The sequence below is a fragment of the Hypanus sabinus genome, chromosome 16 (assembly GCF_030144855.1).
Source record: "Hypanus sabinus isolate sHypSab1 chromosome 16, sHypSab1.hap1, whole genome shotgun sequence".
Lineage (NCBI taxonomy): Eukaryota > Metazoa > Chordata > Chondrichthyes > Myliobatiformes > Dasyatidae > Hypanus > Hypanus sabinus.
This window is the reverse complement of record NC_082721.1, coordinates 47256947-47267803: the sequence shown is the minus strand read 5'-3', so window position 1 is coordinate 47267803 and position 10857 is coordinate 47256947. Positions and strand designations below refer to the sequence as shown.

Genomic DNA, 10857 nt, shown 5'->3' with positions numbered 1-10857 from the left:
TGTACCTTATTGTCTACCTGCACTGCACATTCCGTGTAACAGTAATATGTTATTCTGCAACCTTTTACTGTTTTCCCTTGTATTGCCACAATGTACTGCTGTTATGAAATGGTCTGTCTAGATGGCAGTTCTGTTTACCAATTCCCCTGTATCCTAGTTCTTCAAACCCTTGACTTGTAGTTCCCAACACAAAGATGGCCTGACACTGCTTCTGTCATCCAGCCAGGTTATTGACCACAAATGGTCAGCACACCTCAGGGGGCATCCATCACCAATGGGTAAAGGAGTTAAAATGACATTCTTTGGAATTTAAAAGAATAAAAATTTTGCTGCAATATGGATCTGACAGGGGCTTGACAGGGTTGATGTTGAGATGTTTTCATAAGTGACAGAAACTCATTCAGGGAGATATCATTTCAACATTGTGGGCAGTGATTTAGAACTGGAATTCCTCATAACTTCTCATTGAGGGTGGTGATCACTAGAATTCTCCACCCCAAAAGGTTGTGGAGGCCAGATCATCGGGAAAGCAGCCAAGATACTCAAAAACTCTTCCCACCCTTGCTTCATCTCCACCAGGCGGAAGGTGCACAAACTCAGAAGCAGGCTCAAGGACAGCTTGTATCCTGCTGGTATGTGACTCCAAAAGGAACTTTTCAGTGACGAGAATGAAGTATTGATCTCTCAATCTACATCACCGTGGCTCTTATATCTTACTGCATGTCTGCACTGGATACTCTCTGACACTGTAACACATTATGCTACATTCTGTTATTGGTTTTCCCTTTCTACTACCTCAATGCAAAGGGAACCATTTGTCCAGAAGACAGGCAAAGGAACATTTTTCACTGTCTCAGTACGTGTGACAATAATAGACTGGTGAATGATCACTTAAAGGGGAAGTAGATACATGTTTGGAAGAATTGAGGCCTGGGCATAGTAGAGGGGATGAGGTTCACTTCAGCATGAACATGTAGAATGGTGGGGGCAGGTTTAAGGGGCAAATGACCTTTTGCCACCCCTACCAATGTGTCCTCCTAACAGTGTCTTGGAACTATTCTTCTATGTAGACTAAAGAGTTAAATTATTGCTCTCTTTGCAAAATCTGGCTTGTGTTCCTTCGAGTGCACAATGTCAAGCAGGTGAAACAATCAAGGTGGTGAAGAGATTCAATAGGGCAGAAAAAAAGAGAGATTATTTCTGCCACTGGGTAAGTTAGGAGACGTAATATTGAAGTTAAAGCAAGAGACTCTGTAGAACGAAACAAGATTTTGTGCATTCAGTCAAAAGCTGGTAGGGATGTGGCTGGTAGGGATCTCTCTCCAGGAGGCGGACTCCTCTGGATTGGAACCACTAGGTTTTTGTTGAAGTATGTTTGAGTGACGTGGAGCCGAGGCAGTTAAATGGAATGAAAATACAGAGCAGCAGTGATCTAAATGAGTATCAGAATAGTCTCTGGGGCTGAACAGCTTCTAACTATTTGATCACTGTGAAGGTTTCTTTTTGAGAGCATCACAGAGCATGTTCTTCTCATGATGATCTGCAATTCCTTTTCAAAAAAGGAACTGTTCTCACTTATAAGGTGCCAGGTAGTTTTGATGACTCCACTGAAGTTTACAATAGTGAGGGAACGATGGATGTTGAGTTATGATATTTACAGCTGTCGAGAGATCACCTACTCTTTATCCAGTCCCATCGGAAACACACAGATGAAGACTTGCTTCAGTAAGCAGTGTATTGTTGAAACATTTGCTCAGCTATAATTACCCTGGAATGTTCACCACTTGTCACATTTGGATGTGTAATTAATACCCGTAGCCAGCACCGTGGTGAAGAGTTTCCCATGGGAACAGCTAGCTGACAGACATGTACTGTACATAGCCAGGAATCAGTTCATTCCATAGCATTGCTTCACAGTGTACCCAAGGAAGGAGCAGCCTTTGTCAAGCTGACTCATAATTGGACCTAGCCCTGCTAGCTATGCTTCAGTTCAGAGAAAGTAGGAGCCTGATGAGCACTGCTGTCAGAAACAGACAAGGCAGCAGAGATTTCTCCGGCAGCCTGAGCTGTCCTGGAGGAGATGGGACCATGAGTCAACTGCAAGTTTCAACAGATGCTCACCATCCAGACCATGCCACCTTCCCGCAGATGGTGTCAGGTGGAAGGTACAGAAGCCTGAAGTCCCACACCAACAGGTTCAAAAACAGCTACCTCACTTCAGCCATTCTGTTCTTGTACCAACCCACAAACTTAATCACTACCTCAGTATAACAACACTATGATAACTTTGCACTAAAATGGATTGTCTGGTCGTATTCAATTGTGTTTTTTCTTGTAAAAATGATGTATAATTTATTTTAATTTGTTTTCCTTGTGTATCTGATCCCATGTACTTGTGATACTGCTGCAACTTTCACATTGCATCTGTGTATACATGTACTTGTGCATGTGGCATTAAACTCACAACTCCAGTCCTAGCCTACATTTGATCTGATCCAAGATTTCATGATGTATCTCCCATTGTGCAGCTCAGCAAACTTCCTGCACCAGCATTCCACTTTTAAAATAGAGTATAGAACAATGCAACACAGGAACAGGTCCTTTAGTTTAAATGATTCTATTTGCCTGCACAAGATTTATATCCCTTCATTCCCTGTCTGTCCAAAATCCTATTAAACATTGCAAGCCTCATTCTCATTTTCCTTAATGTAACCTCCTTCAGCCTTAAGACCATGTAACTTCCTCTAACTCTAACATGCTTTAGAAACTCCTGTAACCCTACAGCCATCATATAACCTACCCCATCTTCACAAATCTGCATTTATTCCCCTTCATCCACCTAACTTCCTCCTACTTGGCTCTTTACATCATCTCCTCCAGCCTTATAACCCTCTGTGTAACTTCCCAGACTCACAGTTGTCTACCAAACCACCTCCAGAATTATAAGCCTCCATATAATCCAGCCATACTGTATTCCCTGACATTTAGCCAGAGCTCCAGGCAACTTTGCCTGGTTTACAACACTCCATGTAAACAAACCCCTCCAGTCTTGTTCTCTGCACGTCCATCCACTCACGTAATCTCCTTCAGTTCTGCAATCCTACATGTAACCTCTCCCAGACCCAAAGTGTGTATTCAACCACCAACCGTGATCTTCTCCAGCGCTACAATCCCTGCATCTTCTACACTCACCATTCCAGCTGCGGAACATTTCCTAGTTTTGTCTCTCCCCAGTGGCCATATCCTCAGCTGCTTTATACTATCAAGGAGGTGATACAGGAGCCCGAAGACTCACACTCAGCATTTAAGGAACAGCTTCTTCCCCTCAACAATCAGATTCCTGAACAGTCTATGAATACTACCTCATTATTATCTTTATCATTATTTATTTGTTTTTGTAATTTGTACCTTGCAATGTACTGCTGCCATACAACAACAAAATTCTTGAAAAATGTCAGTGATATAAAGCTGATTGTGACTGGCCAATAGCTCTGAAATTTTCATCAGCTTTTTCTTTCTCTCCATTTCATTCCTTCCTCCTTTGGGAAGCTCCTTCATCACTATGATCACGCTATGTAGCTTGATGTGAAAGCTTATTCACGCTCCTTTGCACTGTGACCCTTACATAGACATTTGACTCGGCTCTGTAAATGTCAGTCATTGGTGACTGATTGTCCAGAGATGCAAGGCTGGGAAGTTACGCCATCTCTGAGCATGTTCCATTGAGCAGTCTGGCTAAATGAATGGTGACGAACAGAATAAATGGAGCAATCTGGGAAAAATGTGAAGTTATCTTTGTCACAGAGAAAAGAAAGGCTGAGCTTTCCTTAAATGTTGAGAGATTGAAAGGTTATGTGGTGCAGAGGAACAGGCTGGTATGTCTTTGTTCAGCTAGCAGCTGGGAAGGTAAATTAGCTTTCATTGTAAGAAGACTTGAGTATGAGGGAAGAGGTACCCTGTACCAATTATACAGGGACTTGTCTAGACCAGGTCTGACCTCTTTACCGCAGGGAGGGTATACCTGCAATAGGGGGAGTGCAGTGAAGTTCAGCAGGTGGATTGTTTCTAGACTCCCCTATCATGGGACAAAGATTTTATCCTTCCACATTTTCTATGCCCATCATGATTTTCCATGCCTCCATAAAGATCACCTCTCAGCTTGCAGTTGTCCAAGCCCTCCAGTCCCAGTAACATCCTCGTGAATCTTTCCACCTTAATAAAATCCTCTCTATAGCTGGGCGATCACAAAGGCACACTATGTATCCTGTTACTTTAAAGCTAAACATAAGTAAGGGAGGAATTTTGTAAATGTCAAAATGCACCTTTGAGCAGTTTGACGTTACGCCATCAGAACAAAACGGGAGGATTTTGAATTGGAGTTTTTCATTCATGGGGCTGAGTGTCTGATTTTGCTGGCAAGGCACCGGTAATGTTTCCTGCTGGTGCTCAGTGTCCAGTTAATGAGATTCTATCTTGGGGCATCCCTGTGGATGTCTAACGTGCATTGTGCAGAATGAGCAACTGTCTCATAAATAAAACAACTAACCAGCCAGATGGAATTACTTAGTCAAAATATTTCTATGCACATTGATAAAATAAGAACCAGATCACAGGCCTGTCAGTTTACCCAAAAGGTGGCAAATCTGTGGAGTTCATTGTCACTGATGGCTGCAAATCCCATATCATTAGGTATATTTAAAGCAGAGGTTGATTGTTTCTTGATTAATGAGGGTGTCCAAGATTACTGGAAGAAGGCAGGAGAATAGGGTTGAAAGGGAATAATAAATTAGCCATAATTGAATTGCAGAGCAGATTCGATGGGCTGAATGGCATAATTCTGTTCCTATGGCTCCTGGTCTAAATGGTTTAGTAATGACTCTTGCAACGACTAATTGAGGCAACATGTCACTCCCAAGTTTCTGTCTGTTATGTTAAGTGACATTGCCTCTCAACTGATCTTTAGTCAATCGTGTGATGTTGCTCAGTTTTTCAGGTTTAGAACAACCGATTCAAGTGTTCCTCACGGACGCACTCTAGAAACACTCTCCAGGGAAGAACCAGTGCAGGTGCTCTCTGTCAGATGAGCTATTAAGCTGCACTCTCAGGCATCTTAAAGTTCCCATCTCATGGTTGTAAAGCGCAAGAACTGCATGAGGCAACTTCACTACCCAGGGTGACACTATTGTTGGTCTAAGATGACAAGGAGAACTCACTGCCATTCATTCTGAAACTGAGACATTTATCTTGCTGTCAAATATGACATCTTCCTGTGCTTGGGAAATACGTTTAGCTATCTGTGATGAAAATCAGAGTTGAAAGGCAGAGTGAAGTGATGGTGTTAAATGGCGACTCCATTGCTTGTATTTTTGGAAACAACTCTATTTCTATCTTTGACTTTTTTTTTCCTTTTCAGGATTCTTTTGAAGCCCCTGACCTGGAGTTACACGCTGACTTTGGTTTGTTGCGGGAATGGGACCCGCTCTCAGGGCCTCATGACTGGTCGTTTTTTGGTAACCCAAGACTAGCATGCCTTTGGGGAGCCGGATTGCCGTGGCTCTGGGTTCAATGGCGGTAACCCTGTCTGAGGCAATGCAGGAGAACATGGAACATTGAGGCAGCAGGATAGCTGTCGTGGGCTGTGTATCCAGGGACCCGAGCCCTTTGGGCGCAGAGCTCGGAAAAAGCAACGCAATGGACTTCTAACACCATAAATCAGCGAGTTGTTTGTTATGTCTCCCCTCTTGCTGTGAAACAGGAACACCTCTTTTTCCCCTATTAGGGAGAGAGAGAGAGAGAGAGAGCCTGTGGTATGTTGAATTACCACGTGAACGAGCAGTCTTTGGAGTCTGCATGTCTGTGTCTTTATTGATGTCTTGCTGTACATTTGAGTGCTCGGTGGGGGGTGCTGATGATTTTATTCCGGTTGGGGAGGGGGGTTTTGCCTTGCTGCTGCTTGTGCGTGGGAGGGGGAGCTGGGGGGGGGGGGGGCTTTGGGGCACTCCTCAGTTTTAGTGGATGTTTGCAAAGAAAAAGAACTTCAGGATGTATGTTGTATATATTTTCTGACATTAAATGAAACCTATTGAAGCCAGAGTTGAGTTTATTATCACATGCACATGTGTGCAGAGGAGCAATGAAAAATCCTCCTGCAGGAGCATCACAGGCAGGTAATTTTAGATATACAACAGTCACAAGTGAAGCGAACAATCATACTGTTGCTATATGCAGGCAGTGACTAGGTTGTGCAGGCTGGTCTAAGAACCAAATAGTTAATGAGATGTTCTTGAACCTGGGCTGAAAAGGGCAGAATTATAGTAACACACACAAAATGCCAGCAGAACTCATCGAGTCAGGCAGCATCTAAGGAGGGAAATAAACAGTTAATGTTTGGGCCAATCCTGATGACGGGTCTCAGCCTGAAACATCAAATGCTTATTCCCCTCCATAGCTGCTGCATTACTTGCTGAGTTTGTTCAACATTTTGTGTGTGTTGCTCTAGATTTTCAGAATCTGCAGAATCTCTTGTTTATGAATTAAAACAACTACTTTTCCCCAGGGGTCCTGGGGGGGGGGGGGTGCTGTTGACAAGAATGGGAGACAGCTAGAGGACATTCATCCCCTTGTCGTTGACTCCCTATATCACTTATGTCTACATTACCACCACTCACCAGGTATGCAGCAATCCCGGCCCCAATGATAAAGCCCACATACACATCCAGCGGGTGGCTTCTGTACTGAGTGATCTGAGTCAGGCCACAGATTCCTGCACCAATTGCAAAGGCGAATACCAGAACTGGCTTCAGTAGCTTGGTGCAGTCAGATATCGTGGAGTTAAAGTACATCTGAAAGAAAAGCATGGGAGATATCAATATCCTATTCAATCAGATCATGCTAATCCATAGCTCAGCTTTAATCCCCTCAATCCCTCCAGAAATACATCCATCTCATTCTTCAATGCTCCAGTACCTCCTGGGCAGAGAGTTCCAGATTATAGCCACATATTGCATAAGAAATTGCTTCCTGATTTATGTACCCAATAAATCTATATTAACTTTATGGCACATCATACTTGATTTCCCAACCAGGAACACTTCATATACACTATAAAAATCCTTTTAAATATGTTCATGAGATCATCATTCAAGTCCAAATCACAAAAGAAACAAGGCAGCTCTGCTCAATCTCTCTGTAGAGCTGCTGAGAGAGTGTTGTGATCTAGCACAACGGGAGCCATTTGAGTCATTTGGAAGGAACATAGAACAGGATTGTCTCATTCTTTAGAGTTTATTGTTATGATGCCCAGTGAAACAGTCCCTGTTAAAGAGCTGAGAGACTCACCGAGATGTACACCGCTGCAAAGGCAGAGATTGTGGCATGTTGGGAAGGAAAGCTCTTCCTGTGGGTAAGAAGAATGAAGAGTTAAGCTAAAGAAAACCCCACCTTGAGCAGTGATCTCTAATCTGTTCTACCCTTGCCATCGGAGTGTTGTGTACAGTTCTGGTCACCGAATTATAGGAAAGATGTCAACAAAGTAGAAAGAGTACAGAGGAAACACGCGGAAATCTGCAGATGCTGGAAATGCAAACAACACACACAAAATGCTGGTGGAACACAGCAGGTCAGGCAGCATCTATAGGGAAAAGTGCTGTTGATGTTTCGGGCCGAGACCCTTCGTCAGGACTAACTGAAAGGAAAGATAGTAAGAGATTTGAAAGCAGGAGGGGGAGGGGAAGAGCAAAATGATAGGAAAAGACCGGAGGGGGTGGGATGAAGGTAGGAGCTGGAAAGGTGATTGGCGAAAGTGATACTGAGCTGGAGAAGGGAAAGGATCATGGGACACGAGGCCTCAGGAGAAAGAAAGGGGGAGGGGGGAGCACCAGAGGGAGATGGAGAACAGGCAGAGTGATGGGCAGAGAGAGAAAAAAACAAACAACTAAATATGTCAGGGATGGGGTAAGAAGGGGAGGAGGGGCATTAACAGAATTTAGAGAAGTCAATGTTCATGCCATCAGGTTGGAGGCTACCGAGCCAGTATATAAGGTGTTGTTCCTCCAACCTGAGTGTGGCTTCATCTTGACAGTAGAGGAGGCCATGGATAGACATATCAGAATGGGAATGGGACGTGGAATTAAAATGTGTGGCCACTGGGAGATCCTGCTTCCTCTGGTGAACCGAGTGTAGGTGTTTAGCAAAATGGTCTCCCAGTCTGCGTCGGGTCTCACCAATATATAAAAGGCCACACCGGGAGCACCGAACACAGTATACCACACCAGCCGACTCACAGGTGAAGTGTCGCCTCACCTGGAAGGACTGTCTGGGGCCCTGAATGGTGGTGAGGGAGGAAGTGTAAGGGCAGGTGAAGCACTTGTTTCGCTTACAAGGGTAAGTGCCAGGAGGGAGATCGGTGGGAAGGGATGGGGGGGACAAGTGGACAAGGGAGTCACGTAGGGAGCGATCCCTGTGGAAAGCAGAAACAGGGGGGAAGGAAAACCCTCCTCCTTTTCATGGACACCCCGCTCTGGTCTTCTGCCTGCCCTGGATCTCTTTATTGCTAATTCGTGACAGGATGGGACATCAACCGTCTCGACTTCACCACACCCTGTTCCAATTCCAGCCTCACTCCTTCCGAACGCTCTGCTCTCCGCACCAATCCCAACCTCACTATAAAACCTGCTGATAAGGGGGGAGCTGTTGTTATCTGGCGTACTGACCTCTACCTGGCTGAGGCACAGTGACAACTCTCTGATACCTCCTCTTATTTACCCCTTGATCATGACCCCACTAAGGAGCATCAGGCCATTGTCTCCTATACCATCACCAACCTTATCAGCTCTGGGGATCTCCCATCCACTGCTACCAACCTCATAGTTCCCACACCCTGCACTTTTCGTTTCTACCTCCTACCCAAGATCCACAAACCTGTCTGTCTAGGCAGACCCATTGTTTCAGCTTGCTCCAGCCCCACTGAACTCATTTCTGCATACCTTGACACCATCTTATCTCCCCTTGTTCAACCTCTCTTCCCACCTATGTTCGTGACACTTCTCATCCTTTGAATTTTTTCAATGATTTTAAGTTGCTTGGCCCCCACCGTCTTATTTTCACCATGGACGTCCAGTCCCTATATACCTCCATCCCCCACCTGGACCGTCTCAAAGCTCTTTGCTTCTTTTTGGATTCCAGACCTAACCAATTCCCCTCTATCACCACTCTCCTCTGTCTAGCGGAATTAGTTTTTACTCTCAATAATTTCTCCTTTGGCTCCTCCCACTTCCTCCAAACCAAGGGTGTAGCCATGGGCACCCGCATGGGTCCCAGTTATGCCGCATTTCCCCCTCCCCCCACTACTTTCAAATCTCTTGCTATCTTTCCTTTCGGTTAGTCCTGACGAAGGGTCTCGGCCCGAAACGTTGATAGTGCTTCTCCTTATAGATGCTGCCTGGCCTGCTGTGTTCCACCAGCATTTTGTGTGTGTTGTCCCAGTTATGCTTGCCTTTTTGTTGGTTTTGTGGAACAGTCCATTTCCCAACCCTATACAGGTATCCGTCCCCCTCTTTTCCTTCGCTACATCGACGACTGCATTGGCGCTGCCTCCTGCACACATGCTGAGCTCGTTGACTTCATTAACTTTGCCTCCAACTTGCACCCTGCCCTCAAATTTACCTGGTCCATTTCCGACACCTCCCTCCCCTTTCTTGATCTTTCTGTCTCCATCTCTGGAGACGGCTTATCTACTGATACCTACTATAAGCTTACAGACTCTCACAGCTACCTGGAATATTCCTCTTCCCACCCTGTCTCTTGCAAAAATGCTATCCCCTTCTCACAATTCCTCCATCTCCACTGCATCTGCTCTCAAGATGAGGCTTTTCATTCCAGAACGAAGGAGATATCTTCCTTTTTTAAACAAAGGGGCTTCCCTTCTTCCACCATCAACTCTGCTCTGAAATGCATCTCTCCCATTTCCCGCACATTTGCCCTCACCCCATCCGCCCACCACCCCACTCAGGATAGGGTTCCCCTTGTCCTCACCTACCACCCCTCCAGCCTCCAGGTCCAACGTATAATTTTCTGTGACTTCCGCCACCTCCAAAGGGATCCCACTACCAAACACATCTTTCCCTCCCCCCCTTTCTGCTTTCCGCAGGGATCCTACACGACTCCCTTGTCCACTCGTCCCCCCCATCCCTTCCCACTGATCTCCCTCCTGGCACTTATCCTTGTAAGTGAAACAAGTGCTACACCTGTCCTTACACTTCCTCCCTCACCACCATTCAGGGCCCCAGACAGTCCTTCCAGGTGAGGTAACAATTCACCTGTGAGTCGGCTGGTGTGGTATACTGCGTCCGGTGCTCCCGGTGTGGCTTTTTATATATTGGTGAGACCCGACGCAGACTGGGAGACCGTTTCGCTGAACACCTACGCCAGAAAAAGCAGGATCTCCCAGTGGCCACACATTTTAATTCCACGTCCTATTCCCATTCTGATATGTCTATCTGTGACCTCCTCTACTGTCAAGATGAATCCACACTCAGGCTGGAGGAACAACACTTTATATACCAGCTGGGTAGCCTCCAACCTGATGGCATGAACTAACTTCCGTTAATGCCCCTCCTTCCCTTCTTACCCCATCCCTGACATATTTAATTGTTTGTTTTTTTCTCTCTCTCTGCCCATCACTCTGCCTGTTCTCCATCTCCCTCTGGTGCTTCCCCCCCTCCCCCTTTCTTTCTCCCGAGGCCTCCCGTCCCATGATCCTTTCCCTTCTCCAGCTCTGTATCACTTTCGCCAATCACCTTTCCAGCTCCTAGCTTCATCCCACCCCCTCCGGTCTTTTCCTATCATTTCGCATTTCCC

The 10857-nt window shown here is 45.5% G+C and overlaps 1 protein-coding gene across 5 annotated transcripts in view; it reads right to left on the bottom strand.

Annotated features, from left to right (window-relative positions):
* Window positions 1-10857, bottom strand: part of LOC132406273 (phospholipid phosphatase-related protein type 3-like) — an 83770-nt gene that overhangs the window by 4084 nt on the left and 68829 nt on the right. For all 5 annotated transcript variants that reach the window (XM_059991684.1, XM_059991685.1, XM_059991687.1 and 2 more), the window contains 2 exons: window positions 7339-7396; window positions 6669-6842 (listed from right to left, as the gene is read on the bottom strand). In XM_059991684.1, the coding sequence (XP_059847667.1) occupies window positions 6669-6842; window positions 7339-7396 (232 nt within the window). The remainder of the gene's footprint in view (window positions 1-6668; window positions 6843-7338; window positions 7397-10857) is intronic.